General features: G+C 41.0%; 2 protein-coding genes across 3 annotated transcripts; both read right to left on the bottom strand.

Annotated features, from left to right (window-relative positions):
* Positions 1-711: 711 nt before the first annotated feature.
* syt8 (synaptotagmin VIII) lies at positions 712-7470 on the bottom strand (the record flags this gene model as incomplete). Its single annotated transcript, XM_080737083.1, has 8 exons — positions 712-960; positions 1563-1696; positions 2648-2765; positions 3797-3964; positions 4447-4614; positions 5242-5337; positions 5464-5627; positions 7350-7470. 8 exons carry the CDS (start codon positions 7468-7470, stop codon positions 712-714), a joined length of 1218 nt encoding a protein of 405 aa, XP_080593209.1.
* A 5857-nt stretch (positions 7471-13327) lies between these two features.
* On the bottom strand, positions 13328-24867 carry dld (deltaD). Of its 2 annotated transcripts, none has more exons than XM_080737472.1 (14): positions 24732-24867; positions 22918-22993; positions 21783-21862; positions 21388-21456; positions 21154-21223; positions 20594-20694; positions 19853-19996; positions 19590-19691; positions 19193-19383; positions 18803-18973; positions 17030-17219; positions 15630-15767; positions 15402-15491; positions 13328-13619 (listed from the first exon to the last, which is right to left on the bottom strand). In XM_080737472.1, the coding sequence occupies exons 1-14, from the start codon at positions 24768-24770 to the stop codon at positions 13554-13556; spliced, it is 1527 nt and encodes a 508-aa protein (XP_080593598.1). In that variant the 5' UTR covers positions 24771-24867; the 3' UTR covers positions 13328-13553. The 2 variants fall into 2 exon arrangements, with proteins under 2 accessions (XP_080593598.1, XP_080593599.1); XM_080737473.1 differs by having other exon boundaries at positions 22918-22990; positions 24732-24864.
* Positions 24868-27491: the final 2624 nt, after the last annotated feature.

Here is a 27491-nt window from a genome sequence, read left to right as displayed (position 1 = left end):
GAAACACTTAAAGAGCTAGCCCTGAATGACCATAACAGGTCTGTAACTCTGAGAGTGTACAAATGGAACAAAATGGACCCGTAGATTGTGCAGAGTTCCGTACAGAATAGAATGGTTCTATTTTGCCCACTCTCAGATTTATGGTGGTCCCATAGAGTATATATAAAATAGAGAGCGGACCGGCCCCGCCCCCACTATCATTTCAATGCAAGTGCTCAGTGGCGTTTTGAAGCAATTGCTACATGCTAGCATGTAGCTAATCCAGGTACATTCTGGGGGAAATTGGTCTCTACCTAGAGACCAAAACGTCACGAACGACGTCGACGTCCATTGAACCCTATTGTAGACCCCAGCGCCGCGCTCTTATGCTCGTGCATGTATGTTTCACCCCGCCTGAAATTCCAGCTTTGGCCAGTAGGGCGGCCGCTTCAATGTTTACAAGCCGTTCTGGGGGCTTGGGTGGTCCTTGCAAATAAAACGTTAGAGAACCACTAGTACTAGTGGAATCATAGTGCCATAGTGTCATAGTAAATCAGTGTCATTCATATTCTGAAGAAAACCTGGAGACTTGACGTTCAGTAATTGGATATTATGATCAAAATAAGATCATTGTAATGGTGTGTAAATCAGAAAATACAAAAATGTGCCACGGACGAGGCCAAGTCTTTTCAGCGTACGGTCATATTGATGACCTCTGGCCCTGATTCTTGCTCAGAATGCCGGCAATGTCCTGTCCGTGAAGGGGATCCTGATGCTCTGCTTGAGCGTCAGGGTGGCGTTGACCTGCTCGGCAGAGAGCAGGCTGTGCCACTGTGCCACGGGCCGGCGCGGGTTGGACAGCATGTCCGCCCAGTGCCTCAGCTGGTTGCCGGAGGCGTCGCAGCTCAGGAAGATCTTGCCCATGGCGTCGTTCTTGGTCAGGGTGTCGTGGTCCCACACGGAGATCACCAGGTGAACCCTCTACAGGGACGTGCAGAGAATGTTAGAGAGGCAGGGTCTGACATTTCTAAAAGGGCCTTAAAATAGCAGACCTCCAAGCTCACAATGTGTCGACGTGTTGTGAGCTGTGAGACGTCCAGAGGAGGACCAGAGACACTCGCTTTGAGCAAAGAATCACATTCATTGTCGTAGGCCAGTGGTTCTCAAACTGTGGGTCGGAACCCACAGGGGATATTCTATGCGGGCCAGGCCAGCAGAGGATTAGCTTGTGCTTTCAGTATAAGTGTTTACAGGGTATCTGCATGTTTCTAAAGAGATCATTTAAGGACTTTTAAGACCATTTTATTTAATAGCTCTAAAATGGAGGAGAAAAAAGTAATGAACATATATACATTTTCTTTTTTTATATAAATTGTCAAATATTACGGTAGAAAGAGCCAAACATTTGAATGTAATTGTTATCTGTAGAACTGAGTCAAACTAAATGTAATGTCTTCACTCTTACAATCCCAAGTGCTTGTCAGGGTGGTGGCTCCCCAGTTAAAAAATGTGATTATTTTGGGGGGTCGTGGCCTGAAAAGTTTGAGAACCACCGTTATTTGTATTTATTAGTCCCTACTTACTTGGATTTGTTCCAGCGACACGTCAAAGGTGAACGACTCATTGTAATAAGGATTAAGTGTTCTCTTTTTGACTGACGTCTTCTTTTTCTTCCACTTCTTTTTGTCCAAAGTGAGCTGCACTTTCACATAGGGGTCTGGCAACGCAGAGAAATAGATCATTTATGTATTTTTCTAAAACATTTCCTGCAAGAAAACATATAAGTAACACACCCACCCTTCACGGAACCCTGCCTCCCCCAAAAAGCCAAAAGAAATAAGCAAGTAAAAGATCATAAAGTTAGAATTACACAAAACAGGAAAACATCAACTTCTTTGATACGCGTGCTTAATGAAACTAATTAATTTAATTTATTATTTAAAAAAATGATTTACATACCGGTATACGTTTTTTTTTATTTTTATACAATTAAAATAGAGCAAATAGCTGATCAACAGCAAGCTCAGAAAAGCAACCAAAAGGAGGCGGAACCAGGGTGGAACCAGGCGGAAGGAGTAACTAAAACATCAATTCACATTTTTTTGTCGAGTTGATTTATAGAATATAACAAATGTGTCTGGACAAGCATCTTGATTATTTGATTAATCGAAAAAGTGATCAAAAGAAATTTTGTGTTTGATTGGTTGATTTTTGATAGATTTTCTTAATTAAATAAAGTGTCTTGCTTCCAAGGAAGCACAGCCCACATGGATTTACAGGACACTTTTCCAACATATGGGGCAAATTACAAATAATAAAACTAAAATACTACACCCTTGTAATTGAATTGGGTTATTGAATTGACAGGAGACCCGACATGAACCTACCAGAGCAGCAGGGATTGTCTCCTACTCCTAGAAACAAAATTTGCCGTCTTAAACAAAAACAACCACTCTGGCCATCATCTCCCCAGAATAGCTCAGGTTTTAGTTTTTGCATTACATTAAATAAAGGAATCCTCAAATCATCATAAAGTGTACAATAAAAGATTCAATTAAATGAATTTTCGACATCTTTCAGTTTACATACATAGCATAATACTATTCTCTTTGCTCAGAAAATAATAGTTTCAGCCGTACACATAATAGGTGAGTGTTTTTCTACTAACCGGATGACCCTCCTGGATCCATGCTCTTTAGATTCTTGGCCTCCAGGATAACAACAGTCAGCTTGCTAGCGGTGGGAACGTAACGCAACGAGAAGCAGATCTCCCCTAGGTTCTCATCCTGCAAAAAATAAAATAAAAATGATATTCAACACAACCGTATAACAGACAAGTATAATAAGACTGCTAAAAGCCTTGTTAGCGACCCCTAGAGCAGTGGTTCTCAACCTGTAGGTCAGGACCCCCAGGGGGGTCCCCAGATGACAGAGAAGTTACATTTTTAACAGCTAAAAAAAAGAAGAAAAGAAAATCTCATTTCTGCATCAAAAGTAATCAACAAACTATACTAAAGTCTTCTTCAATCAATCTTCAATCAATCAAACAAACTGGTCAAACATTGGCCAAATTGTCAAATAAGGAAGAGGCAAACATTTTGCAAATAGCCGCTCTACAAGCTTGTGAGGCGTAGTGAGCTTGTAGATCTGCTATTTTCATAATATTTATCTGTGGAACCGAGTCAAATAAAATGTAATGCCTCAGCTCCTACAATTCTACGTGCTTGTCAGGGTGGGGGGTCCTGCATTAAAACTTGCCGCTCACCCTCCACCACCCCAGTCGTTTTGGATCTACTTTTATGTACTGGGGATTCGGAGTCCAGTGGTAGGGACATGTATAATGTGCTTTCGCAACCCAAATAAATATATATATATTTTTTTTAACATTTCATAAAAAATAAAACATTTTATCCATTGATGAGTTGTCCTCAGGGGTCATCGCCATATTGGCTTGTCGAAATTCAATGTTCAATGATATTACCAGAAACACAAAAAGCTAGCCCTGAATGAACATAACAGGTTCTTACGGGTCCATTTGGTTCCATTTGTACATGCTCACAGTTAAGCAGGTCCTTGCAAATAAAACATTTGAGATTACTAGTAATAGTGGACTCATAAAGTCAGTGCCGGCTAGTGTAGTAGATCAGTACATACAGTATATCCTGAAGAAAACCTGCAGGGTCTTATATGATCACAATAAGAACCAAATCAAAAAAATTCCACGGACATGACCAAGTCTTTGCCATGGACACATTTGTCCGTGTACAGACATATTGATGACCCCTGGTTGTCCTGACTGAAATCCATGTAATCCAACCTCAAACTTGGCGGGCTCACAGAGGTCCTGCCACTCCTCCATGACGTGGTTCCAGTCCACAGAGCTGAGCTGGACCCTCAGCTCTCCCATGATGTGGTGTTTGGTGAACCTGTTGAAGTCAAACACCTGCATCACCACCGTGGACTCACTGAGTCTGGGCTTGGAGATCTGGAGGACAGCATAAAGATTGTGGTGGAAATGATCTGCGTCAATAACAGCAACATAACTGGGGTCACACAAGAAGTTCCCATTGCTGAAATTGCAACATGGAATTGGTGTTATAAAGTAAAGGTTTCCCAAATGTTTCAGCTTGAGACCCAAAAGAGAAATGTGGTGTCTTGCCAGGATTTACAATTTTAAGCTCTATTTCTTTTTTTAATTGTGAAAATAGATGATCTACAAGCTCACAATGTGTCGCGATGTGACACATTGTGAGCTTGTAGATCTGCTATTTTCATTTCTGGAATTATTTTCAAAAATGTTATTTATGATTTTATTTTTTTTATAATTTTAGTAGTTGTTCACCCAAAAATGACTTATTCTCTATTAATTACACCCCATATGAAGCCTTGAATTCATGGAAATCTTATGCCGAAACCCCCGACCCGTTCATTGTTTGGGAAGGAAACACTGATATTGTAAAGTATTACCGGAAATGTAAACTGTTCATTGAAGGCGGGGCTCAGGGTGCCTCGGAACACCTTGGTCTCACAGGTCTTGTTCTTGTCCGGGCAGATGTACACTTTGACGTAGGGGTCCGAGGAGCCGCCCAGGTCCATGGCTTTGAGCGCCGCCGCCTGTTTGATCCCTACTATGAGCTGGAAGGTCGACAGAGTGATGACAGAGATATTGATATTGAATCCACATTATTTATAGAGCACAAACCCATTAAGGACGGGAACCTCTTTTTGTGTTTTTACCATTCAGGCCGGGAACACATTTTTGTGTTGTTGTTGCTATGTACAGTATATAGCAACACAATTGTTTTGTCATTTTTTCTGAAAACGTAGGTCAGGCTTTAGAAGGCATTTTTAGAATCGGCCTTATAGTTCTAAATGGGTTAAAACAACAGTGTTAAACCACACTCAGTGACAAAAATATACTAAAATCCCAAGACAAAAAGTAGGCCTACCAAACGCAATAAACATATAGACACATTGCCAAGTGGAAACAGCAACTCTCAGTCTGAATTTTCGAACGCCAAGGAGTACAAGTGAGTACTAATATATTCCTACGGTAGTATGCTTCCAGTGTTTTAGATTGTATACCCTAGCCTAGTTCCTATGGGTTAGGGTTCTGCCTCTGCGTCTGCGTCATGCTGCATTTAGGTCCTTCATTCTCAAACCGTGATAATTTACATATTGTTGTTCTTGCGGGAGTCAGTGGGACAATAAACACTCTGAATTATTACAGCTTCATGAGGACGTATACGTTAAAAGCCTCACCTCTGACTTGGTGGCATCATATTCCAGAGAGTACAGGAGTTTCCCCTGTTGCATTTTGGCCGTGCCGTATCCAACATCCTCCGCATCAGGCTGGACCTGAACGTCAATGACATGTTATACATGTTGTAGGTATAAAAAACAAAGGTCATATCAAACTGGGGGCCTTGATTTTCAAAAGTTTGAGAATCACTGCGGGCCTAAAAGATGGCAGCCATCACTTACCAGCGCTGCAGTCGTGGACCCATTCAACGCTTTTAGATTGACCTGCTGGTCTTGCTTCTTCTTTTTCTTCTTCTTGCAGCAGCATTTGATGCAGATGCACAGGATGCACAGCAGAAGCAGCAATCCACCAGCGACAAAGATGGCGTAGACGGCCCATCTTGGCACTGCAGAGCCCACAGAGACAGAGACGGAGAGGGACACGGCAAGAAAAATAAACAGAAGCCGACCTCAACACAAAACTAAAGGGTCCGGGTGGCACAGAGGTAAAGTTCCTGCCCAACATCCACCGTGGAGACTAGGGTTCCATGCCTCTGCGGTGCCTCTGACGAACCCAGCAGAGCACTGGTTCTCAAACTTTTTCATGTCAAGGACCCCCAAATTGGGGCGCCCGCTGGCCTGGTGGTCAAGGCGCATACCACATACTAGGCTATGATGCCTGCTGGCGTTGCCGGTTTGATTCCCGATCCGGACGACCTTTGCCACATGTCATTTCCCCGTCTCTCTCCCCATTTCCTGTCGGTCTACTGTCCTATCGAATAAAGGCATGAAAAGCCCAAAAACAAATCTTTAAAAAAAAAAAGGACCCCCAAATTGACACTTATTAGCCCACCATTTGAAAAGATGTCAGGGACCCCCATAAGAGAAGATTTCTACGGCTCTAGCAGTGATTGTCAACCATCTTAATTTCAAGGACCCCAGTTTGACATGCATTATATGGCATTTCTATCTCTGGAACCCCAATTTATATTGTAAAATCTATGTTAATTTAACTCTGAGAGTGTCCATTTGGTTCCATTTGTACACTGAGTTACAGACCCATAAGGGTCCATTTGGTTCCTTTCTAAGATTTAGCTGGGGACCCCCTGGAACCCCTCAAGGTCCTCTGGTTCACTTTGAGAACCAGTGCAGCAGTGGCGGCCATTTTGTGGTTCCACAGATCGACAGCCCATACATTACTCATTTCCGAAAATATTGATTTTAATTATTGTAAGCCTGGAACCAAGCTATTCAGGCCTTAAGAGTTAATTTGACTCTTAGAGTCGAGAATGGACACTCAAGACTTAACAGTGATTTAGGTGTTGGACCCGAGTCTCAGACATTATGGCCTGTCGTGTGTGAACTGTGAAGCATGAGACAAGAGCACAGCCAGGAGGATTAGGAGGCGATAAGCAGGGTAACAAGTTGAGAGCTGAGAAATGTGCACTGTGCTGTGGAATCAGATACAGCAGATGGAACAGGTGGCCAGGCACAGGTCCATCTTCTCAGAGTGGAGAAGGAACACAGCCAGATAGGGTGCGTACAGCAAGAGTTCCCAAACTGGGGGCCCAGGGGGGAGGTCCCCGGGTGATTAGCATAATGTGCAACATTGTTTTCTCACTGAACAGTAAACCAACCAACATACAGTATAAGTATATACAGGGTATCTGTGCACATTTCTAAAGTGTCACTACCAAATTGGGCAAATTGTCAAATATTACGTTGGAAAGAGGCAAACATTGTGAAAATAACTGGACTCACAACGCCTCACATTTCACAGTATTTATCTGTGGAACCAAGTCAAACTAATTGTATAATTCCAAGTGCTTGTCACGTGGGGGGGGGGTCCCCAACTCAAATGATACATAAAGGTTTCCTGTGTAAAGAAGCCGAAAAGCTTACTCCTTTTAGTTGACCTTGTACCAGAGAACTGTACTGTCATGAAACTGTACCTTTTCCAATGCAAACTTATAATAAAGTCTTCAATCAATCAATCAATGATTATTTTGGGGTTGTCACCGCCAGAAAGGTTTGGGAATCCTAGCAATACAGAGTGTAGGGGGGACAGCCAGAGGGAGGGGGGTGGGGGGATAGGAGTTTAGGGGGAGTGAAAGGTGGGCGTCACTTACAGGGGATCTTGTCTAGAAGGTTGTTCCAGAAGGATGCAGAGGCAGGGTTGGGGGGGCCAGATGTAGTGTGGTTAATGTGGAGGTGGGTGGAGGAGTGAGACGGTATGGTAGGCTTAGTCATGATGAATGGGATGTATAGATCAGCTCTGCAAACGAGAGAGAAGAGCGAGGGGAAAAGCAATCCCTGGGAAATATATGATATAATATCAAATATATACCCTACCAGTCAAAGGTTTGGACACAGCTTCTCACACACATTGAATGCGAGCTGTGTCCAAACTTTTGACTGGTAGGGTATAACCAATGAGATATACTAATATTACCATACGAGACTCGATATTGTCTGTGATTTTCAATATGGTAATATGGCATATATGTTATCTTTTTCTGGTTTTAATCACACAGCCTTATTTAATAAATTTAAAATTATTCTTTTTTAAACATGGCAAAAAACTGCTCCCCTACAAGCTCGCATGTCATATTGCAACCTGTCTAGATGTGCTACTTTAGCAATTTTTGAAAGTCTTATGTTCCATGTAGCCATATTCTGAGGGGTTTCATGAGAAAGCTTCTTGGATCACTGTCTGTGTTGTATTAGTCTGGCCTCTAGTGGTGATGGTAACACATTACTTCGAAATAAGTGTGTCATCAACACATCCAACAATCCAAGACTGAAGTGATAAGTTTGTTAGTAAGTTGTAGAGGTGTTTAGTTGAAATGCATAGTAGTGTCATACAGAATCCAACAAAATCTTTTGAATAAATAACCAAGAGGAGTTACTCAATACTTTCTGTCCACCAGTGTCAAGGAAAACATTTATTTTTACAGAATGACTACTGCTGTAGGCCACCACCATTGTTAAACAGCTGAAGGGTGTGCTGACAGCTTCACATACCAGGCAGTCCATTAAAACAGGGAGTGTAATAGATAACGTTTCACTTTGATGCTACTGTATTTCAAATAGACATGCATTTTGTCAAATAACATTCTTGTTGTGAATTGTTAAGATAGCCTCCAGGGGTGTAGACACGGTCTAACCTCCCTCCAGTAGGCTATATAAATTTACAACAATAGAAAAGCAAATAACATTTAAAACAACACGCAGGAAATTCTAGGAGCCTATGATTGGACATGCTATAATTGCACTACAGGCAAACAAATACGCCTATATTGCTAGAGCTAGATGGAAGTCCTGAATCTTAAACCTATAATAACAATAACCATAACCTGCTTTGACAAATCCACCATCAATAGACCTGAATGAATAAGAGAATGTAACAAAAAAAACTAAAGGTTTTTCTTTTAACTCACTGTTGAAGGCCTTTACAGAAACAAAGGCATCTCAGAAGTGTCTTTCTAATGTCCTAACGAACGAGCCTCATGATCGGAGGAATGTTAAAACACGAATTCATGATGTGTAGCTACAGCTTGGGAAAGAGGAGTTACACTGGAAGTGAAGGAAGGAAGTCACTCACTTCCCAGAAAAGTGCCTGGACGCTTGCCCCAAAACACACTGGCCCGGGTCTAATCCAATGACATAGGAATGATCACCACCAGGTATTCCTAAACGTAACCTCAGTGAAACTATGCCAAAAACGAACCTTATTCCTAAATGTAACCTCAGTAAAACCATGCCTAACTTAACCTTATACCTCAGTAAAACTATGTCAAAAACTAACCTTTCGCTGCATTCACACTACAGATATATAGTTGAACGTTTTGCTTGCTTGGTCAATGTTATCTCAATGGAAACCAGCTTTAAAGATACAGGAAACACACAAAACGAAGCTTTGGAAGCTTTAAAGCTGGTTTCCATTGAGATAACATTGACCAAGCAAGCTAAACGTTCAACTATATATCTGCAGTGTGAATGCAGCATTAGGCCTATTCCTAAACGTAATCTCTGTAAAACTCTGCCCTAAACCTAACCTTATTCCAAACGTAACCTCAGTAAAACTATGCCAAAAACGTATTCCTAACCTTAACTTTAGCTAAACTATGTAAAACTATGTTTAAACCTAAACCTAACCTCATTCTAACCTTAAACCCAGTAAAATGAATACAATGAGTAAACGAACTGCTGGAGGCGACTGTGTTTTGGGCGAGCTTTCCTGTTACCCCTGGACCGGCCCTCACCAAGTTCACAGTTTGCAAAGTGTTTGATCAGTGAGAGGAAACTGGAACTGGAACCCCCACCCTAGCTATTTTCATACCAATCAGCATAGAATGATCAACAGTCTATATTACTCTTTCATTGAATTGTTCTTTCATAAGAGACTGCTATTCTATTTCTATTATTAAGTGATGTCTCTCTCTCCATCAGTGATGGAAATGAACTAAGTATATGTACTCAATACTGTATTTAAAGGGATATTACACTTTCAAAGTCATTTTATCGTCTAATCAGGCTTTTATGAACACCCTGAACAGTTTTTAATTTGCTTGATTCAATATTTAGATATTTGATGTAAATGTTACCAGGCCCGACACGCCCAGGCCCTCTCCACATACACACCCATTGTAACTTCAAACTCCATTTTAACCATGATAGATTCATTAAAAACACCCGTTGTTTTTTCTGTTGACTCATACTACCCTCCTAATACGTGAGCAGACCGTGTTTTTTCGATAACTTTTTTCATTAATTTTTAATAATTATTTGGGAAAATTAAAAATATTTAATACAAAAATGGATTATTAAAAATAAATGAAAAAAGTTATCGAAAAAACACGGCCTGCTCACGTATTAGGAGGGTAGTATGAGTCACCAGAAAAAATAATGGTTGTTTTTAATGAATTTATCACGGTTAAAATGGAGTTTGAAGTTACAATGGGTGTGTATGTGGAAAGGGCCTGGGCGTGTCGGGCCTGGTAACATTTACATCAAATATCTAAATATTGAATCAAGCAAATTAAAAACTGTTCAGGGTGTTCATAAAAGCCTGATTAGACGATAAAATGACTTTGAAAGTGTAATATCCCTTTAAGTACAATTTTGAGGCATTTTTTGTGTGCAATTTTCTATTTCTACTCCACTACATCTCAGAGAGAAATATTGTTTTACTACTTATTATTATTATTATTATTATTTGACTCCACTACAATTATTTGAAAACTTTAGTTACAAGGTACTTATAGATGTTGATTATTAGCCTATTACAAAACATACCATTAACCATTTCAGCTAAACTTTAGCCAATCACGCTTGGTGATCTATTTTCAGAAGATTTTTTATACATAATGAAAACCTGTGAAACATTCTCTGCATTATAATGAGTGCTGTTTACCTTTGGTAGTTTAAGTATATTTTGACGCCAATACTGTTGTACTTTTACTCAAGTACATGAACCTTGTTTCTGCATCGCAGTATTGATACTTTTACTTATGACTACTTTTTACCACTGCTCTTATTCACACAAGACTGATATTGTGACTTTTTTTTAGCACACACTATACTTTTTTTATATTCTTACTATATATATACTATATATACTATATTTACTCCCCCCTCATTCCTTTCTCTGTTCTTATGACAATATTTTATCACTGAAAAACATTGGAAGATATTTGATGTTGAATTAGGTTGACTATAATAGTGTAATAGTAATAATAAATGTATAAATAAAAGTAATTTTAACTGAATGATAAAGAAGTAATATCTGTAATATTAAAGCAGTAATTCATCCAAAAAAAAAGTATTTTCTATCAATTACACACCACATGCCTTGAATTTATGGAAACTTTTTGTTTTTGTTGCATTCCTGTAATCCTGAGTCAATAATTTGATGACCGGGTCATCAGTCAGTAGGACTCTTCCACTACTCCTTTTATAACAGACACAACCAGTTTTGATGGGTGATTTATATGAACAGTTAGTTTAGTTAGTCTGCAGCAACATAAAATCCAATGGATACCAGATATGCCAATATATCTCCATATTCTTAATCCAATGTATACCAGCTATACCAATATATTAGCCTCGCAACAGCCAGACTCTCCCAGGGGAGAAAGGAAACACATTGGTGATGACGTAGCTCGGGATGGCCGTGCGAGGCTACCAATATATCTCCATATTCTTAATCCAATGTATAGACCTACCAGATATACCAATATATACCTCCATACTTTTACAGACCTCTTTCTTTACCAAGTCCCAGAAATAGCCTACTAAATTACTTTACGTTTTCATGCTTGAAAAGTACCAAGCATTTGAGCCCATTAAAAATAAAACATAAAGTATGCAAAAGAGTTTTACCTATCAGCTGATTTCTGTCCAGAAGGCTTTCTAGTTATAACCTAACTACTCCTCCAGACCATTAGTTAGGCTGTTGGTTTGATCCATGACGAATAATGGTGTGAAGCAACTGGGCCATTTTTAACAATACTATCAGTAGCAGATACTGTAGAACTTAGTAACTGAACACAGCAGCGTTCCAAAGCACCTCGAGGCACGCCTTCTGTACACACGATGTCATATTTAAACGTCAGACTGCACATGTTTGTTTACATACTCAAAGCTGTTGAGGTGGAGTCACAGGAATTGTGTATTTTCAACATTTGACAGTTTTACGGTCTGTTAAAATGTACCTTTATAACCTTTTCAAAAAATATATTTTAAAATGTAAAATTAAAAACACCAGCGTTTTATCCAGCAAGCCTAGATCTCCAGTAACAGGAATATACTGTATATTCAGTCAACCCTGAGTCAATAGAGCAATTAATCTCTAGTCTAACTATGCATTGGTTTGCCTTTAGTTTTATTCTTTTGACAAGGCCATTATAAGCCAGCCTACTTTGAGTGAGTGTGATACTAATAGATATGCTTTACGTATAATTCTCATTAGTTATGGAACCACCACACAGGTCAAGGTACTGAAGGTAGACAGTCAGCTAAACATCTTTAAATTACACACAATTTCTCTTTTGAATGGTTATCGCATTTATTGAAGTGCTAAGGAAAGGAAGTATGTATACATCTCACAGGAGGACGTGTGGGAACTGAAATGTACAGTATAGCAATTCATACAAGCCACCTGATTAACATGTACCATTTATACTGTCAAAAATCCCTTCTTTATGCTCTACTATAGGGCATAGCAGTGGCGGCCATTTTGTGATGGCACAGATAGAAAATCCATGAATTCTTCCCATAGAGTTTTCTGAAAATATTTGTATAAATTATTTTAAGCCTAGAACCAAGTCATCCAGGCTCCTGGGTGAATCATGACCATGAAACATTTGATACTGTCAGCATAATCAATATTATTATTTTATATACTATACTTGATAAATACGCATTTCAAATATGTTTCAACACAGAATCAAACGTTTTATCTTCATGTTTCACCAGGAGCCTGGATGGATTGGTTCTAGGCTTAAAATAATGAATATAAATAATTTTCAAGGAATCGCTATGGGAAAAATGAAAGGGGTTTTTATGTGTGGCACCACAAAATGTCCACCCCAGCAGCCTAAGATTAAGCAATGATCAAAGGCATTCTCTCTGTTTGACCATGTATTTATTTTTTCCCCCAGGGCTCCTTTAAATTAAACAAGCGTTATATATTAGTGCGAAGCAAACCTGTTTTGAGCCCCAATCGAAAAAGCTGGGCAACACTTTAAAGTGGCTTTATTCCTGTTCCCCCTAGGCCCCTACGGTCCGTTTTTATTATTAACAGTTAACACAAGTAGGTAAAAGTACACAGCACAAATCTTGTTAGCGCTTCTTGAAAGCACCAACAATTAAAGAGCTCGATACATGATTTGTAACATTGCTATAACAGCGATGTACTGTATGTACAAATTTGTATTTTTAAGGGAATTCCATCAGTCAGTACTTAAAACAGCATGACTTATTTGGATGTTGGAATTAAGACAGTGTAAAGTGTTCCCAGGATATCCAACCGACTGAATCGACGCTTGCACGTCTCTCTACCACAGTGAATAAAAACAAAAAAAGAAGACTGATATCCAGTCAGTTTATCGCCATTCCAAATCCCTTGAATTTTATTTAGAACATTTAAATAACATACTAAATATGTTACAGCTTTCTGTCGAATGTATACAGTCAAAGCCCAAAGGAGGTTATAGATAAATGTACTGCAGCTTTTATGACCCCCCTACGATGTGCGGACAGACAGTTCTTTTTTTTAGTGGACAGAATTGGTATGTACACAGAAGAGCAGCCATGTGGGGGCCGGTGCTTTAGAAGTTGATGGCCTTGCCGAAGGAGGCGGCCAGGTTGGCTTCTCTGAAGGCCTCAGACACCGTCTGGAGAGAGAGATTAGGAACAAGGAGGAAGCAGTGAATTTTTAACAGCAAATATATTTTCTGAGCGAAACACCCGACCGCAACCAAACATAAAATTACTTGTCTTTTGGTTCTACTGGATCTCTTCCCCACTGGTCCCTCCTTATCATTCTTTTTTTTTTTTATACAAAAAATGGAAATGTTTATTTTTGGGCTTTTATGCGTTTATTGACAGGACAGTAGACTGACAGGAAACAAGGAGAAAGATGAGGAGTGACACGCAGCAAAGGTCGTTGAAATCCGAGTCCGCGACACGACACGCTGTCAGGCTGGCGTTGCAGCCTAGGGTGCATGGACCACCACGCTGTCAGCACGGGCCTAGTTTTTTGTTGATGAAACTTTCAATATATATTTAGTCTTAGTTTTAGTCATCATAGTTTAGTTTTTATTTGGTTTTAGTCAGTGACAAAAGGTAGCAGAGGAACATTTTTCGTCATGGTTTAGGTCAACACTGCGAGGAAGAGAAGGTCAGTTTATCATTTCATGGCATGCATTTGCAAAGTGAATGTGTATCAGTTAAACCCCTTGTATGAGTATCGTCTAGGGATGTGAAAAAAAAAATCGAAAATCGACTCGAAAATCGACTCATGCTCACGGCGACTCAAAAAGTACGAGTCGAAAAATCGAATATTTTTTTATTATTATTTTTTTTATTAAGTTTTTCTAAAGTTTTTCCCCCAAAAATGTTTTAATCGCTTCAAAAACCTTATAAGCGTTAATGTTTTCCAAATGTGAGAGGACCGGTGTGTGGGTCTCTGTGTCGGGGACGAGTGCATGTCTGTGTTGTGCATGCATGCATCGCAGATTCGCATGCATGCGGCGCTAGTCAGGTCCGCGGACTACTGGTTGAGAAACACTGCTGGACTGGTCTGATGCGCGCGTCATAGCAGTGCGCGCTGACTTGTTTTGTTTACGTGCCTGTGTGCATGCATGCTTGACACGAAAGCTCGCTTGGCAGCGTCACCTCGTGTGCAGTGATTTTGTCAAGATTGACAATAAAACAACACAAAATACATTACTCGTCGTTAATGCGAAACACCCGTGGACGCGGTCGGGGAAGGAGAGCGGGGCAGACAAAAGCTCCACATTGATACACCAGCCTGGGGTGCCAGAGCGTTCCCACTATACTACGTTCCATGGACTTTGTCACTCCGCTTCTAGTCTCTAGAGAACAGACTCTGTATTGCTAACGCAAGGAAGAGCAATTATTATTAGGGCTTTGATGCAAGTTCTGATGGGTGCAGCTGCATAAGTTGTGTTGCTTAAAGTAATGCGCCGTTGTGCTCTCCTCTCAGCTGCTGCTTAAATAACGTAGGCCTAGTTAAAAGTAACAGGACTGTAGCCAATAATGATTCAATGCTAATTGAGTAATCGCTTATGTCACAGTGTTTCGCGCAACATCCGACCACTATTCTGCTATAATATTGTTCACTTCTCTCACTCTCGTGCTTCTGTTAGACTCTGTCACGCTACTGGAGGTGGCACAAACATGGAGCAAAGAATCACATTTGAAATTCCTGGACAAAATTTCTGCCCGGCAGCAACGATATTCATGTGTAGAAGTACTGCGCTGTACGCAAGCCGCCTTTGCTAAACCACAGCATTTCCAAGATGTTGTGTGGTTTTAGCAACTTGCACGTAAGGAGTGCGTTAGAGGTAAGCTTTTAACAAAGATGAATGTTATAGTACACAGTGAATATCACAGTAGTATGTGCTACTGGGTGTACACTGTGCACAACTTACTGGATGAGCGTGGCACACTCTGGCCACATCCTCGCAGGATGCCCCGTACTCCATGGCTAGTGCTGCCTCGTTGATCATCTCCCCAGCTCCCTGGATACAAACACAAAAGAAATATAAACATTCCTATATAAGTATAGTACGGTATGTCAGGGATGAAAATACATTTGGTTGAGTAAGATGGTGAATTATTTGGCTAACAACAAACAGTGCATAGGGAAAATGTCTTACAGTTCCGAGGATGTGTGATCCCAGCATCCTGTCTGTCTCCTTGTGACTGAGAATCTTCACCAAGCCGTCTGTGTCATTATTTGTCTTTGCTCGGCTGTTAGCAGCGAAGGGGAACTTCCCCACCTTGTATGGGACGCCCTGAGGAGCAGAGAAAAGAGGCATTAGTGTCCCAACTGTACATTCTTTCTGATGAGATGTTTCTAGTCTCACGTGACAACTACTCCTGAATACTATAATATAGTAGGTTAACCGTGGCTAAAACCGCCATCCGCGCACCTCTAGTCTGGAACTACACCTCCTGTATGCTATAGTCTGGAACTACACATCCGCTTTATCCTCTGATCATTTTCAGAGTTTCTCTAGACTGTATGATGGAAGTGTTAGAAAAATGTGGAGACAACAGTCTGGCTCACGAGACTAAGATGTTTCTAACTCTGCCTCACAAATGTTGAGACAGATATCACTGTTTTATATTTGATGTTTGTACAAAAGAAGCTGCTACTCCTATTATTGTACCACTTCATTGCCTTAATGCTTCATTTGAAAATCAAATAAACAAAGTAAAAAAAAAAATAAAAAAAATGTTGAGACAGGAAACTGTCTTCCGTTTGTCATTTCCCTAAACGTTTTAAAAATATCTTTAAAATATATTATTCTCATTTACTCATTTTCAGCACTAATAGGATTAGAAAATTATGCAAGTAATAACAGTCTATTAAAATGTGTGGAATTATCGCCATCTAGTGCCCATTACTTGGAATGACTATTTGTGGTGATCTGGAGAAAAGAACCCTCATCACAAATGCACTTGTAAATGCACTGTACAGGGTTCCCACACATTTTTACCAATTAATTTCCAAAACCTTTCCAGAATATTTTAGGACTATATAACAATAATTCAGCTCAATAACAAGTCGCTTACTCCTACGCGCAACGCCCAAAGACAGGTAGTGTATGCCAGTGGTTAGCTCTGAAATAATCATATTTTACTGGGGACCCGGCACCCTGACGAGCACAAAGAGTTGAGGAATTTTGTATAACACGTTTCTATTGTGAAAATAGCAGATCTACATGCTCACAACGCCTCGCGTTGCGAGGCATTGTGAGCATGTAGATCGGCTATTTTCACAATTTCTGCCTCTAATATTTGACAATTTGGCCAATGTTTAATTTGTCATTTCAGAGGTATTAACAAAATCAATAACCAAAGACAATGCATAGCATTTTTTTTCCAGGACCTTCCAAATCAATTCCAGGATCAATTCCAAAACTTTTCCAGTACTGGAAAAATATATTTCTAATTTCAAAATATTTCCAGGAATTTCATGACCGTGGGAACCCTGCCTGTAAAGTTGATTCAATGTAGTGATGTGTAATGTACACACAAAACATACACACACCTCCTCTTTAAGCTGTTCTTCGGTCTTGCCCACCCAAGCCACCTCAGGATGTGTGTAGATGACCGAGGGTACACAGTTATAATCTATGTGCACGGCGCCACCGGCCATGCCCTCCACACAGATGATGCCCTCATCCTCTGCCTTGTGTGCCAGCATGGGCCCTGCAATCACGTCACCTATGGCATAAATACTGGAGAGATGGGTCAAAAACATAACATCATTAGGTCACCCAATGACAAGCCAAGAGAAATGATATGGTGGCAACCATGATCGGATACCACCAAAACTTAGAACAAACATGGGAAAGTTCTGCCACCAAAATTTGAAATGCAATGACACCGGTTTCTTTCAAAATTGGCCTGAAAAAATATCAGGAGATCACAAGGGGAGGTATGTATTGTACATATTGTGTTTATTATTGTTAATGTATTTTTTAGGGTTGTACAGTGTTTCGGTTTTACGGTATAATACATGTTGACGTCTCGTAAGCCAAACCTGTGAAACCGCATGTCACATGACACGTGCGCCACTGCACGCATCTGACTGTGCATACACATGTGAACGTGTTTACGGAAGCAGCAGAAATCGCGCCTGAAGAAGGATAAGCAGAGAGACAATGGCAGCAAGCCAGGTCTCTAAAAGAAATGTGACAGCTGTTAGCAAATACAGAGGCGAGGCTTAGCTTGTAGTGAAAAAGAGCGGATCTAAAAGCTTGCAACGCGCAAGCACGGTCGACAAGCCACAAACTTGTAGATCTGCTATTTCCGGCAAGCGACGCAGTCTTATGAACAAGCTAACGGCTCCGTTAGCCAGCGTTGCTAGTAGCTGTCAGGGGAACAATGAAAAGTTCACTGCAGACTGTTGGAAAGAGACACCTGATAGACCATTATCTTATCAAGTACCAGAGCAGCTTCTGGAAAAGTGCTTTTTTCTCCCTATAATGATATGGTCGTGGACTTGTGGTCGCTTCTTTTAACACACACAACATACTGAAAGGAAACAGCTTTCACTTTACCCTTTAGCAATAGCAGCCTGTCTAAATGGTAAATTTGTCAAATGCTGGCTGGAAATGTAACGTTGCTTTGTTTTAATGGGTCAGCAACTCGGCATTAAAGAATATTTAAATGGAGATTTGCGATCATTTGTAGAGTGTGAATTGGAGAAACAAAGAAGGCATCTGGTGGCGAAAGACTAATAGCAGTCTCTGATAGCATCAATATAACAGCTGTCATATCAGACGTTAAAATGTATAAGACGGTAAAACGTGTACCGGGGTTTTTTTCTGGGGCATAAACCGAGGTTTAAAAATGTGGAAACCGTACAACCCTAGTACTATTGTGTACATTTTGAATGCGATGTTGATGAATTGAATACATACTGTAGGACCACAAAGGAAACAAGGTCCCAGGACTTTTTTGTGTTATCCTTTTTAGCCTTTAAGTCTGACTGTACCTTTTTAACCACTTTTTAACTAGCCTGATTTCAGACTCAGCTGAAGCTTGAGTCTGACAGTGTGCCCTGTTTGAGCGATTTCTGGAGGGAAGGGACTTTGACGGCACGGATTGGTTATTTGTTAAACCCACCCCCACCCCCTGCGCTAATTGGAGGAGCCGTCATTTCGGCTCCAGAAAACACTTATTATGAACACAATTCCAGACCAGAGAAACAGTCCACTCTGAGAGTGGGCGGGTCTATTGGCTGGAACCAGGCTACTTTTTAACCTGTCATCATTATTTTCAGGCATGTCATTACAGGTGAAAGTTATTTGCCTACCTGGGTACTTTGGTCTGGAAGCGGTTGTTGACAGGGATGCGTCCTCTGTTGTCCAGCTCTAGGCCCACAGTGTCCAGACCCAGGTTGCCGGTGAAAGGTCGTCTGCCGATGCACACCAGCAGCACGTCACACGTCAGCGTCTCGTTCTTCCCACCTGCAGCGGCCTCGACACTGGAAGGTATAAAACATGAACATAACAAGCTCTGGAGAAAGAGTAATTGTGTTCTGTCCACATGGATGTAAAACAGAGTTGAGGGGACCTGACAAAACATTGTTAGTTTAATGGTGTTCTAAAATCCTGCACAAATTCGTTAAGAGCAAACTTGAATGTGTAATTGTGAATATGGTCTCAAGTGTGCGCACACACACACACAGACGTTATGTACTCACGCCACATCGATCTTGCCATCGGGCCTCTTGGTGGCTCCCATGACCTTTGTGCCGAGCTTGAACTTCAAGCCCTGCTTCTGGAGGATGCGCTGGAAGTTCTTGGAGATCTCCATGTCGATACCCATGCCGCCAACATGGCCCAGGAACTCCACTGCTGTCACTTTGGAGCCTAGACGCTGCCACACTGACCCCTGTAGGAAGGGAGGTCAAATAAACTTTGAATATTTGATTGACATAAATACAGCCATATCAAAATAATAAAATAAAACTTCCTATCAGTGTAGACTGATGATGCAGAGTACCACTGTCTTTCTTTTATATATTTGTTATATATTTACATACAAAGTTTACAACACACATCATACACAAATGTCCAAAAGACCAACACAACACTGACCAGCTCCACCCCGATGACTCCAGCTCCGATGACAATGAGTTGTTCTGGAACCGATTTCAGAGACAAAGCTCCTGTCGAGGACACTACGGACTCCTCGTCGATCTGGAGAGGACAAGGACAGTGATCAGTCTGTCCACAGCATGTCTTATTCGTGCCATGTTTCGAGCTTCTACATCTGCTACTTTTGGGTGACGCTGTAGCATCATCAAGCAGGGCATTCATTTAAAATACGGAGTTTAGTGAAGTTTCATCTCTAAACAAACCTCTATCCCAGGGAAGGGCGTGACCTCAGAGCCGGTGGCGATGAGGATGTTCTTGGTGTTGATGACCTGCTCGCTGCCGTCGGCCGCCACGGCCGTCACCTGGTTCTTGCCAGTCACCCGCCCGAACCCGCTCACATGGGTGACCTGGAGAAACCGGGTAGAAACAGAACCACTGGCATCAGCATGGTTTAAAGCAAAAGATGAAATCTCACGACTGAAAATGTTTGCATGACCAAGTCCTAATGTGCGATTAAACAGTGTGAAAGGACACACACACACACACACACACACACACACACACACACACACACACACACACACACACACACACACACACACACACACACACACACACACACACACACACACACACACACACACACACACACACACACACACACACACACACACACACACACTTTCCTAAACAATTAAAGGGATATTTCACTTTCAAACATGTTTGGGTCATTTTAACATCTACTCAGGCTTTTGTGAACACCCCAATACTGCTTGATTCAGTATTTAACTAAATTTTAACCATGATAGAGATTCATCGAAAACACCCGTCCGTTGGTTCTGGTGACTGATATTGAGCCGTGAGTTGAGACATTCAAAGGATCCCAAACATGTATGAAAGTGAAATATAGTGAAAAAACAATATCTAAAATGATGATACTCTAGTATTGATCCTGCTGTTCTACATAGCGTTTCATCTTTTCTTGTGTGAAAGAGCAGTGTCACCTTGTTCTGTTTGAATAGATGTGCTATGCCTCCCGTCAGAGCTTTGACCGCACCGCTCTTCTGTGCCATCATCTTCTCCAGGTTCAACGTGAGGCCCGAGACTGAGGCACACAAATATATATATAAATAAAATAAACACAATTTAATAAAAGGTGGCCTATTAAAATATTTCACAAGGTGAGGTAGTTCACATTCACCATTATCTTACATGCAATGAAACAACAGTATTTAACTATGTAAGCACCACTACTAAGCAGGTACAGAAGTTGACCTGCTGTGTCACAATAACTGGTGGGTCAACAATCCTCTAAGCAAGCATGAAAGGAGTTCATCAACAGGCCTTTTAACGACTTTTTTTCTGTCATTATATCCCAAAACTAAAAAATATAATATCAATTCCAAATTAGTTAAAAGAATTCCAATCTACAACGCATGTGTAGACCGGCTATTTTCGCTGTGCACCACTATCATACATGTATACACCACTATACAAGTACAAAACAGGGCTTAAGTAGTTCATTAACATAATCTGCAACGGTCTAATTGTGTTAAACTCTTACTTTCGATGCCTCTGGCTGCAAAGTCCTTGCCATGTGCCAGATGGTACAGGTACGAGTTGTTTAGGAGGGCCTATGGAATCAAAATGGGAGCAATAAGACACTTGTCAATGATTCCTTTGTTGGAACCTTGAGAACCTAACCAACACAAAAAAAAACTTACATTTATGATTATGAAGATTCTTTTTTAAATACATTTTTCATTCTCCTCTTGAATCTGCCAAATAAACAAGTTACCTTTGAAGGAATACAGCCCACATTCAAGCAGGTTCCACCTAGAGTTATATTCTTCTCAACACAAACTGTCTGCAGGAAGAAAAAAAGACATTCGCATTAGGAATATAGATTATCAGAATTAAAGTAGCCTATTTCTTAAAAACAAGACACCATATCTCACAAACACATGATCCGATCAGCACCAATTTGAATCGCACGTCGACAGTATTCCTCCCAATGTTTACCTCGGGTCAAATTGCAAATGTTCTAGTTCAACTATTTCAGAACAGAATGTGTCTCTTGCTTCTATCTGTACAGTGATAAAATAAAAAGCAAAATACACTATCTTGGAACCAGAGGGGTGAAGTTTTGCACATTATTCCTACTAAGTAACTACTAACTATGTGTTGCTTTACCTTAAAGCCGAGCTGGGCAGCCTTGATGGCAGCTACATATCCTCCTGGACCAGAACCCACAACCGTGACATCAGCGTCAACTATGGAGAACACACAGACAACAAACAGGTTAAAACAGTATCATAGGAGAAACTAAAGCTCTCACATGTTCACACTTTTGGAATGCTATTCCATTACTCATATGCACTAGAAAACATAACTTTGTTTAAAGCACAACATTAAGGAATAGGTTATTGCCAATCAGTTGTGTGAGCAAGATCTATTACTCAAATCCTAAATGCTCCAAGTAAGACTCTGCTTAATGGTTTTTGCATTCTCTTCTGTGTGTTATTCTAGGCCTGTTGTCCTCATTCTCCTTCCCTGACTTATCAATTAGTGCAACATTAAATAACACAAAGAACAGGCTTTGCTTGCTTACATGCTGTTTGTCCTATGACTGATTCCAGCATATCTGGCAGTAGACCTCAGTAGACCACACTGCATTTTGTCATGTATTATGTCCTGCATGTCTGTCAGCCTGTTTTAGGTGTAGTCTAGTCTATTGTTGTGGCGACATGCCTGTGTATCTTTGTTTCTCCTGTCTTTCAGATCACTAGTGGAGTACAGTATGTCAATTGTCAGCAGGCACTGTGTTTACTATGACATCAGTACCCGACCAGTGTTGTTTGGGCGAGCTCTGCTACGTCTCTTGTGAGTGGCATCCTACATAGGGTTGGGATCCGGAACCCGGAGGAATCGGATCCAACACTGAGGAATCGATTCCGGTTCCATTACATTTGGAACTGCTTCTGGAACCAGTTTTTTTAGGGTCCATTTGGAATTAGGAATAATTAAATGGAACCGTTAAGGAAATGGAATTGTTAAGATCATAAAGGATCCCAACCCTAATCCTCCAAGCATTTATTACCCCTGCTGCCCATCCCCTTTGTTTTTTAGTTATCAACATGAATTCAATGAACTTATTATTTATTTATTTTTTGTACCATTTGTATGTTGTGTATTGTTGCCTGTATAGGTAAAATGAATATTTACATGGGCCACAATGGAAACAAGCTTTTGTGATTTTTTTGTGATTGATCCATTTGGATTGCAAGGCAATGGTCATAGATAGGACTGAGGATAAACGCTGTCTTACTTGCTGCTTTGTCAGCATATGTTCTGACAGCCACAACCGAAGCCCCCTGGAGTTTGCATGGAAGATGGTGGCCCTGCTGGGAATTAGGTTGAGAGGAAAAAGGCAGGTAAAATATTAAAAATGGCAGAGTAGATCATTATTTCATAGTTTCATGTATTATATTTTTTGCATACCATGGAATAGTCCTCTGCATTTAACCCATAATATCTATTAGGAGCAGGACACATCTGTACAGCACATTTATGTCAAATAAATATTTCCCCTTAAGATACAAAGTTCCATTAGGAGAGATTGAAAATTATCTTTTATACTTGGCGTTTAACCACTTGAACCCCAGCATCCCTATTCTAGGGGGAACATTCACCAAAGAAAGCCGATGTACAAACTCACAACGCGCATTGTGAGCTTGTAAATCTGATATTTATTAGAGAGTCTAAGTGGTAAACTGAAGTTATTATTCCAATCCAAATATTATTAAAGGTATTCTGTAATCTGAGGAACTCCTGAACTTGTGTCACTGCACCCTGCATTAGGGGACTGGCATGTCACTAAATACATGTCTTTCAGACTAGTTAGTTAGTGGTATGAAATGTAGACTTTTATTAATTCCAGAGGAAATTCAGTTTCAGCTTCGTGCAGATGATGGCCAAGATGGTCATGAATGATGAGAGCTCAAGGAAGCCATGCCCATCCTGTTGGCTTCATGTACAAGCACATCCTTGATGCTGAGTGCCAAGGAAGGAGGCATTGGGTCCCATTTATATAGTCTTTGGTATGACCCGGCCAGGGGGAATCGAACCCCAGACCTCCCAGTCTCAGGATGGACACTCCAACCACAAGCCAAGGCCACTGAGCAGGTGACCCTAGTTAGGGTTTAGTGTCTTCCTCAGGGACACTTCAGGGACACATTCCATTTGCTACCCAGCTAGTTGGGTACCAAATGGACCCAACCAGAGTAATTTAGTGTATATTAGGTACCAGATATACAAGCTCTTACCAAACTTGAAAAGTTTGAGAATGACTGTTGTGCAGAGCAAGGTTTCCCAAACCTTTCAGGCTGTGGCACCCCAAAATAATCATATTTGAGCTGGAAGTAGAACTGTATAGAAGTGTGGGCATTATTTAGTTTGACTCGGTTCCACAGATACATTATTTTCACACGTAATATTAATACATTTTGTTTTAGAAATGTAATTTAAAAAGTCCTTAAATTGTCACTTTATAAATGTCCAGATACCCTGTATACATTTGCACTGTATGTCGGTTTGTTTACTGACACTGTTGAGTGAGAATCTGAGAAACTAATGTTGCACATTAGGCTAATCATCTGGGCACTCATTTGGGGACTCCCCTGGGGGTCCCGAGCCCCAGTTTGGGAAACACGCAGATCAATTAGAGGCAGCTGAGCTGACGTTAATTGACTGGGGGCTGGAGGAAGAGTCTGACGTACCGGGTATGTGCAGTACCAACTTCACCGTGCCAGACACAGTGCATGACAACTTAATAACAACGTATTTACAACAGACGACACTTATGTCAACAGACGGGGGACCAACGGGGGATAAACGACACATGTTTAACAGCGAACATACAGAGGTACAGTCGAGGTTTATTATGACATGTTCACACACAGTGTGCTGCTAACTAACGTTAGCATAGCTTAGCATTTATAGCTAGCAATTGGGCCCCGGACTGTAGTGAGAGAAGCAGCCCAAGCTAAGAGCCAACAGCTGTACTTCCCAGTCTGCTGTACGTTGTTCCAGAGTGCAGGCAACATTAGGTTTCATGGTGATACGGTCACAATGTGTTCTTACCTTGGCCAGAGTGCGGTATAACTGGTTCCAGCTCTGCATTGTGTGTGTGACAGACAGTGTCCCTCAGCAGCAGGACGATGTTATATGTTAACCTACAGCACGGCGGATCAACCAAGGACTCTGTGCATTGCGCGTGTGCACTGGAGAGACCGGCGTTGCCAGGTTTTGCAAGAGAAATAAGCTCTGCTAGGCCAAAGGATTGAAGACTTTTATTAGACGTTTGCATAGGAAAAGGTACAGTTTCATGACAGTACAGTTCACTGGTACAAGGTAATCTAAAAGGAGATCCTAGTAAGGAAGCGACTAGATAGATAGATTAGATACATAGATTAGATAGATACCTTTATTATCCCAAGGGGGGAAATCAGTCGCCTGGAGGCAGCACAGCAGTTGAAGGATATTTACAAAGTTACAGAGAAGTATGAAAAGAAGAAAAAAATGGAACAGTGTACAGAGCAAGGTAAAGAAAGGGAACAATGAATATATACTTAAAGTGTCAAAAAAGCAAATAGCAATACTTAATATACTACCGGTATACTACTAGAAAGACACCTCAGGGTTACCTGCGACCTCGCCCTTTCTTGGCCATCTGGCCAGTGATGTATATGGGACCAGTTACTCATATATGGAGACCCCTGCATGATAGTCAACATACAATGTTATTTCAAAACATGCCCATATATGGGCATTACCAAATATGGGCATTCCCAGATATGTCCTTAATATTGATAACATAATATCCTTATATAGCTTTTTTTAATTAGTAAAGCCAAGCAGGGCCTTGGTGAGTTAGGGCTAGCTCTGGTCCATCGCGTCTCCTCCCGGAGACGCTCTGACAGACCCTTCGGGAAACGCCTGGACTCGAGATTGTCGGCCCCTCCGAGCGCTCAACATCAGTCAAAATAAACAAAACCGTTTCACTACTCACCAAACCAAAGGTCGTTTTGCGCTGTTGAAAGTCTATTCTCCGCGGTGGTGAACCCCTCAGCACCCCACCTACTCTGTAAAATACATTATTTTTGGCATGAAATAAAGTGCATCCAACTCGACCACCGCTTATTTCCGGGTTGTGAACCATTGTATCTGCGGTGGCCGCTAGGTGGCCTGATCTGTGTGCGTTTTATTTCATGACAAAAATAATGTATTTTACAGAGTAGGTGGGGTGCTGAGAGGTTTACCACCGCGGAGAATAGACTTTCAACAACGCAAAACTACCTTTGGTTTGGTGAGTAGTGAAGTAGTTTCGTTTATTTTGACTGATGTTGAGCGCTCGGAGGGGGCGACAATCTCGAGTCCAGGCGTTTCCCGACGTGTCTGTCAGAGCGTCTCCGGGAGGAGACGCGATGGACCAGAGCTAAGTTAGGGCCTGGGTTTGATGCCTGGGGATCTCCATATATGGGCATAACAGGGCATCATCATCATATATATATATATATATACATATATGGACTTAATATTAACATTTTCGGCCTGGGATTGATCACATCAGAAATCTCCTTATGGGCATAAAATAGATTTTGTTTCTGGGAATGACCATATGTGGACTTTCTATTTTATTTTATCCTTTATTAATAATAATATGTATCCATAATATACATACAATATATTTTATGCCCATACATGGATCCTTATCTGAACCAGCCACACAGATATGGGCCATGCCTTTGCCATCTGGCGTGGGTATAAAAGGGATACCCGTATATGGACTGTCACTGTGATTTCACCTGTGATGTCACAGTGACAGTATGAATATCCAGGGTTAGATTTTTGATGAGGTGATGTCACGTGACATCACTTCCTGTACTGAAAGACGGACGGACAAGCTACGACATTTCTCATGGTATACTGCGACGCACTCTTCCAGGTGCCCACATTTTCCTGGTGCCCACTCTTCCCTAGTGCCCAGTCTTCCTAAAAATATGTAGTGCCCAGATGTCCCTAGTGCACACCCACCTATCCTGTATCTGGCCACATGAGCACTAGATCTACAAGCTTACAATGTGTTGCGGAACTTGCAACGTGTTGAGCTTGTTTGCTATTTTCAAACAAAAAGAAAAGTTTAAACATTTTAACAACACAAATCTGACACAAAATATTTTTAGATGGTGGGTCTGTGGACAAAATAGCCAATAGCCATAGCCTAATTTGGGGGTCCTTGATATGAAAATGTTTGACAACCACCGGTTTATATAAAATTAGGAAACAGGCTCAAATGAAATAAAATGTAATAAGCAATTACATTTTGCAGACGAACCCCCCCAAAAAACTGCAATTACAATAATAATTTGCAAGCAACTTTACAGGAAATACAAGCCCATAGTTGCTTATAATAAGCAGACATGGCAACACTGTTAAAGATCACAGAGTATATCAGAGAAGGAGAGGGAGGGTAGGTCACATATTTCATTTGAGGAGGGACAAGAGATGAGGTGAGAGGAAGGAGGGCAGTCAGTCAGTGTTGCCATGTCTGCTATGTCAAAGCCACTTTGGGCTCGTTTTTCTACATGAGCACTGTAAACCTGTACAGTACTTGGCTATTTTGAAAAAGATCTTAACAAGAACAAGTGAAATCTTTGGAATGTATTTGATTTTTTATTTGTATTTGGTTCCTGTTCGCTGATGACTCAGTCAGCACTCCTGATCTCGGGAGAGGACAAATTGCAGGTTGAGGAAGCTCTCAAGAAGTCACCAAAATTCGTACTTGGCTTACTGACAACAAACTGTCTCTACACCTTGGTAAAACAGAATCCATTCTTTTTG

This window comes from Nannobrachium achirus (genome assembly GCF_963921795.1).
Source record: "Nannobrachium achirus genome assembly, chromosome: 11".
NCBI lineage: Eukaryota > Metazoa > Chordata > Actinopteri > Myctophiformes > Myctophidae > Nannobrachium > Nannobrachium achirus.
Note: the sequence above shows the minus strand (reverse complement) of the source record. Positions and strands in the feature narration are given on the sequence as shown.

What these genes read in the sequence shown, in the direction of transcription:
- dld (XM_080737472.1), bottom strand. Translation starts at nt 24,770, where the DNA reads ATGCAGAGCTGGAACCAGTTATACCGCACTCTGGCCAAG. An exon ending in TATACCGCACTCTGGCCAAG is followed by an intron (nt 22,994 to 24,731) that starts GTAAGAACACAT and finishes CCTAATTCCCAG; the next exon opens with CAGGGCCACCATCTTCCATG. An exon ending in AAGAACAGCTTAAAGAGGAG is followed by an intron (nt 15,768 to 17,029) that starts GTGTGTGTATGT and finishes TCTGCTCCTCAG; the next exon opens with GGCGTCCCATACAAGGTGGG.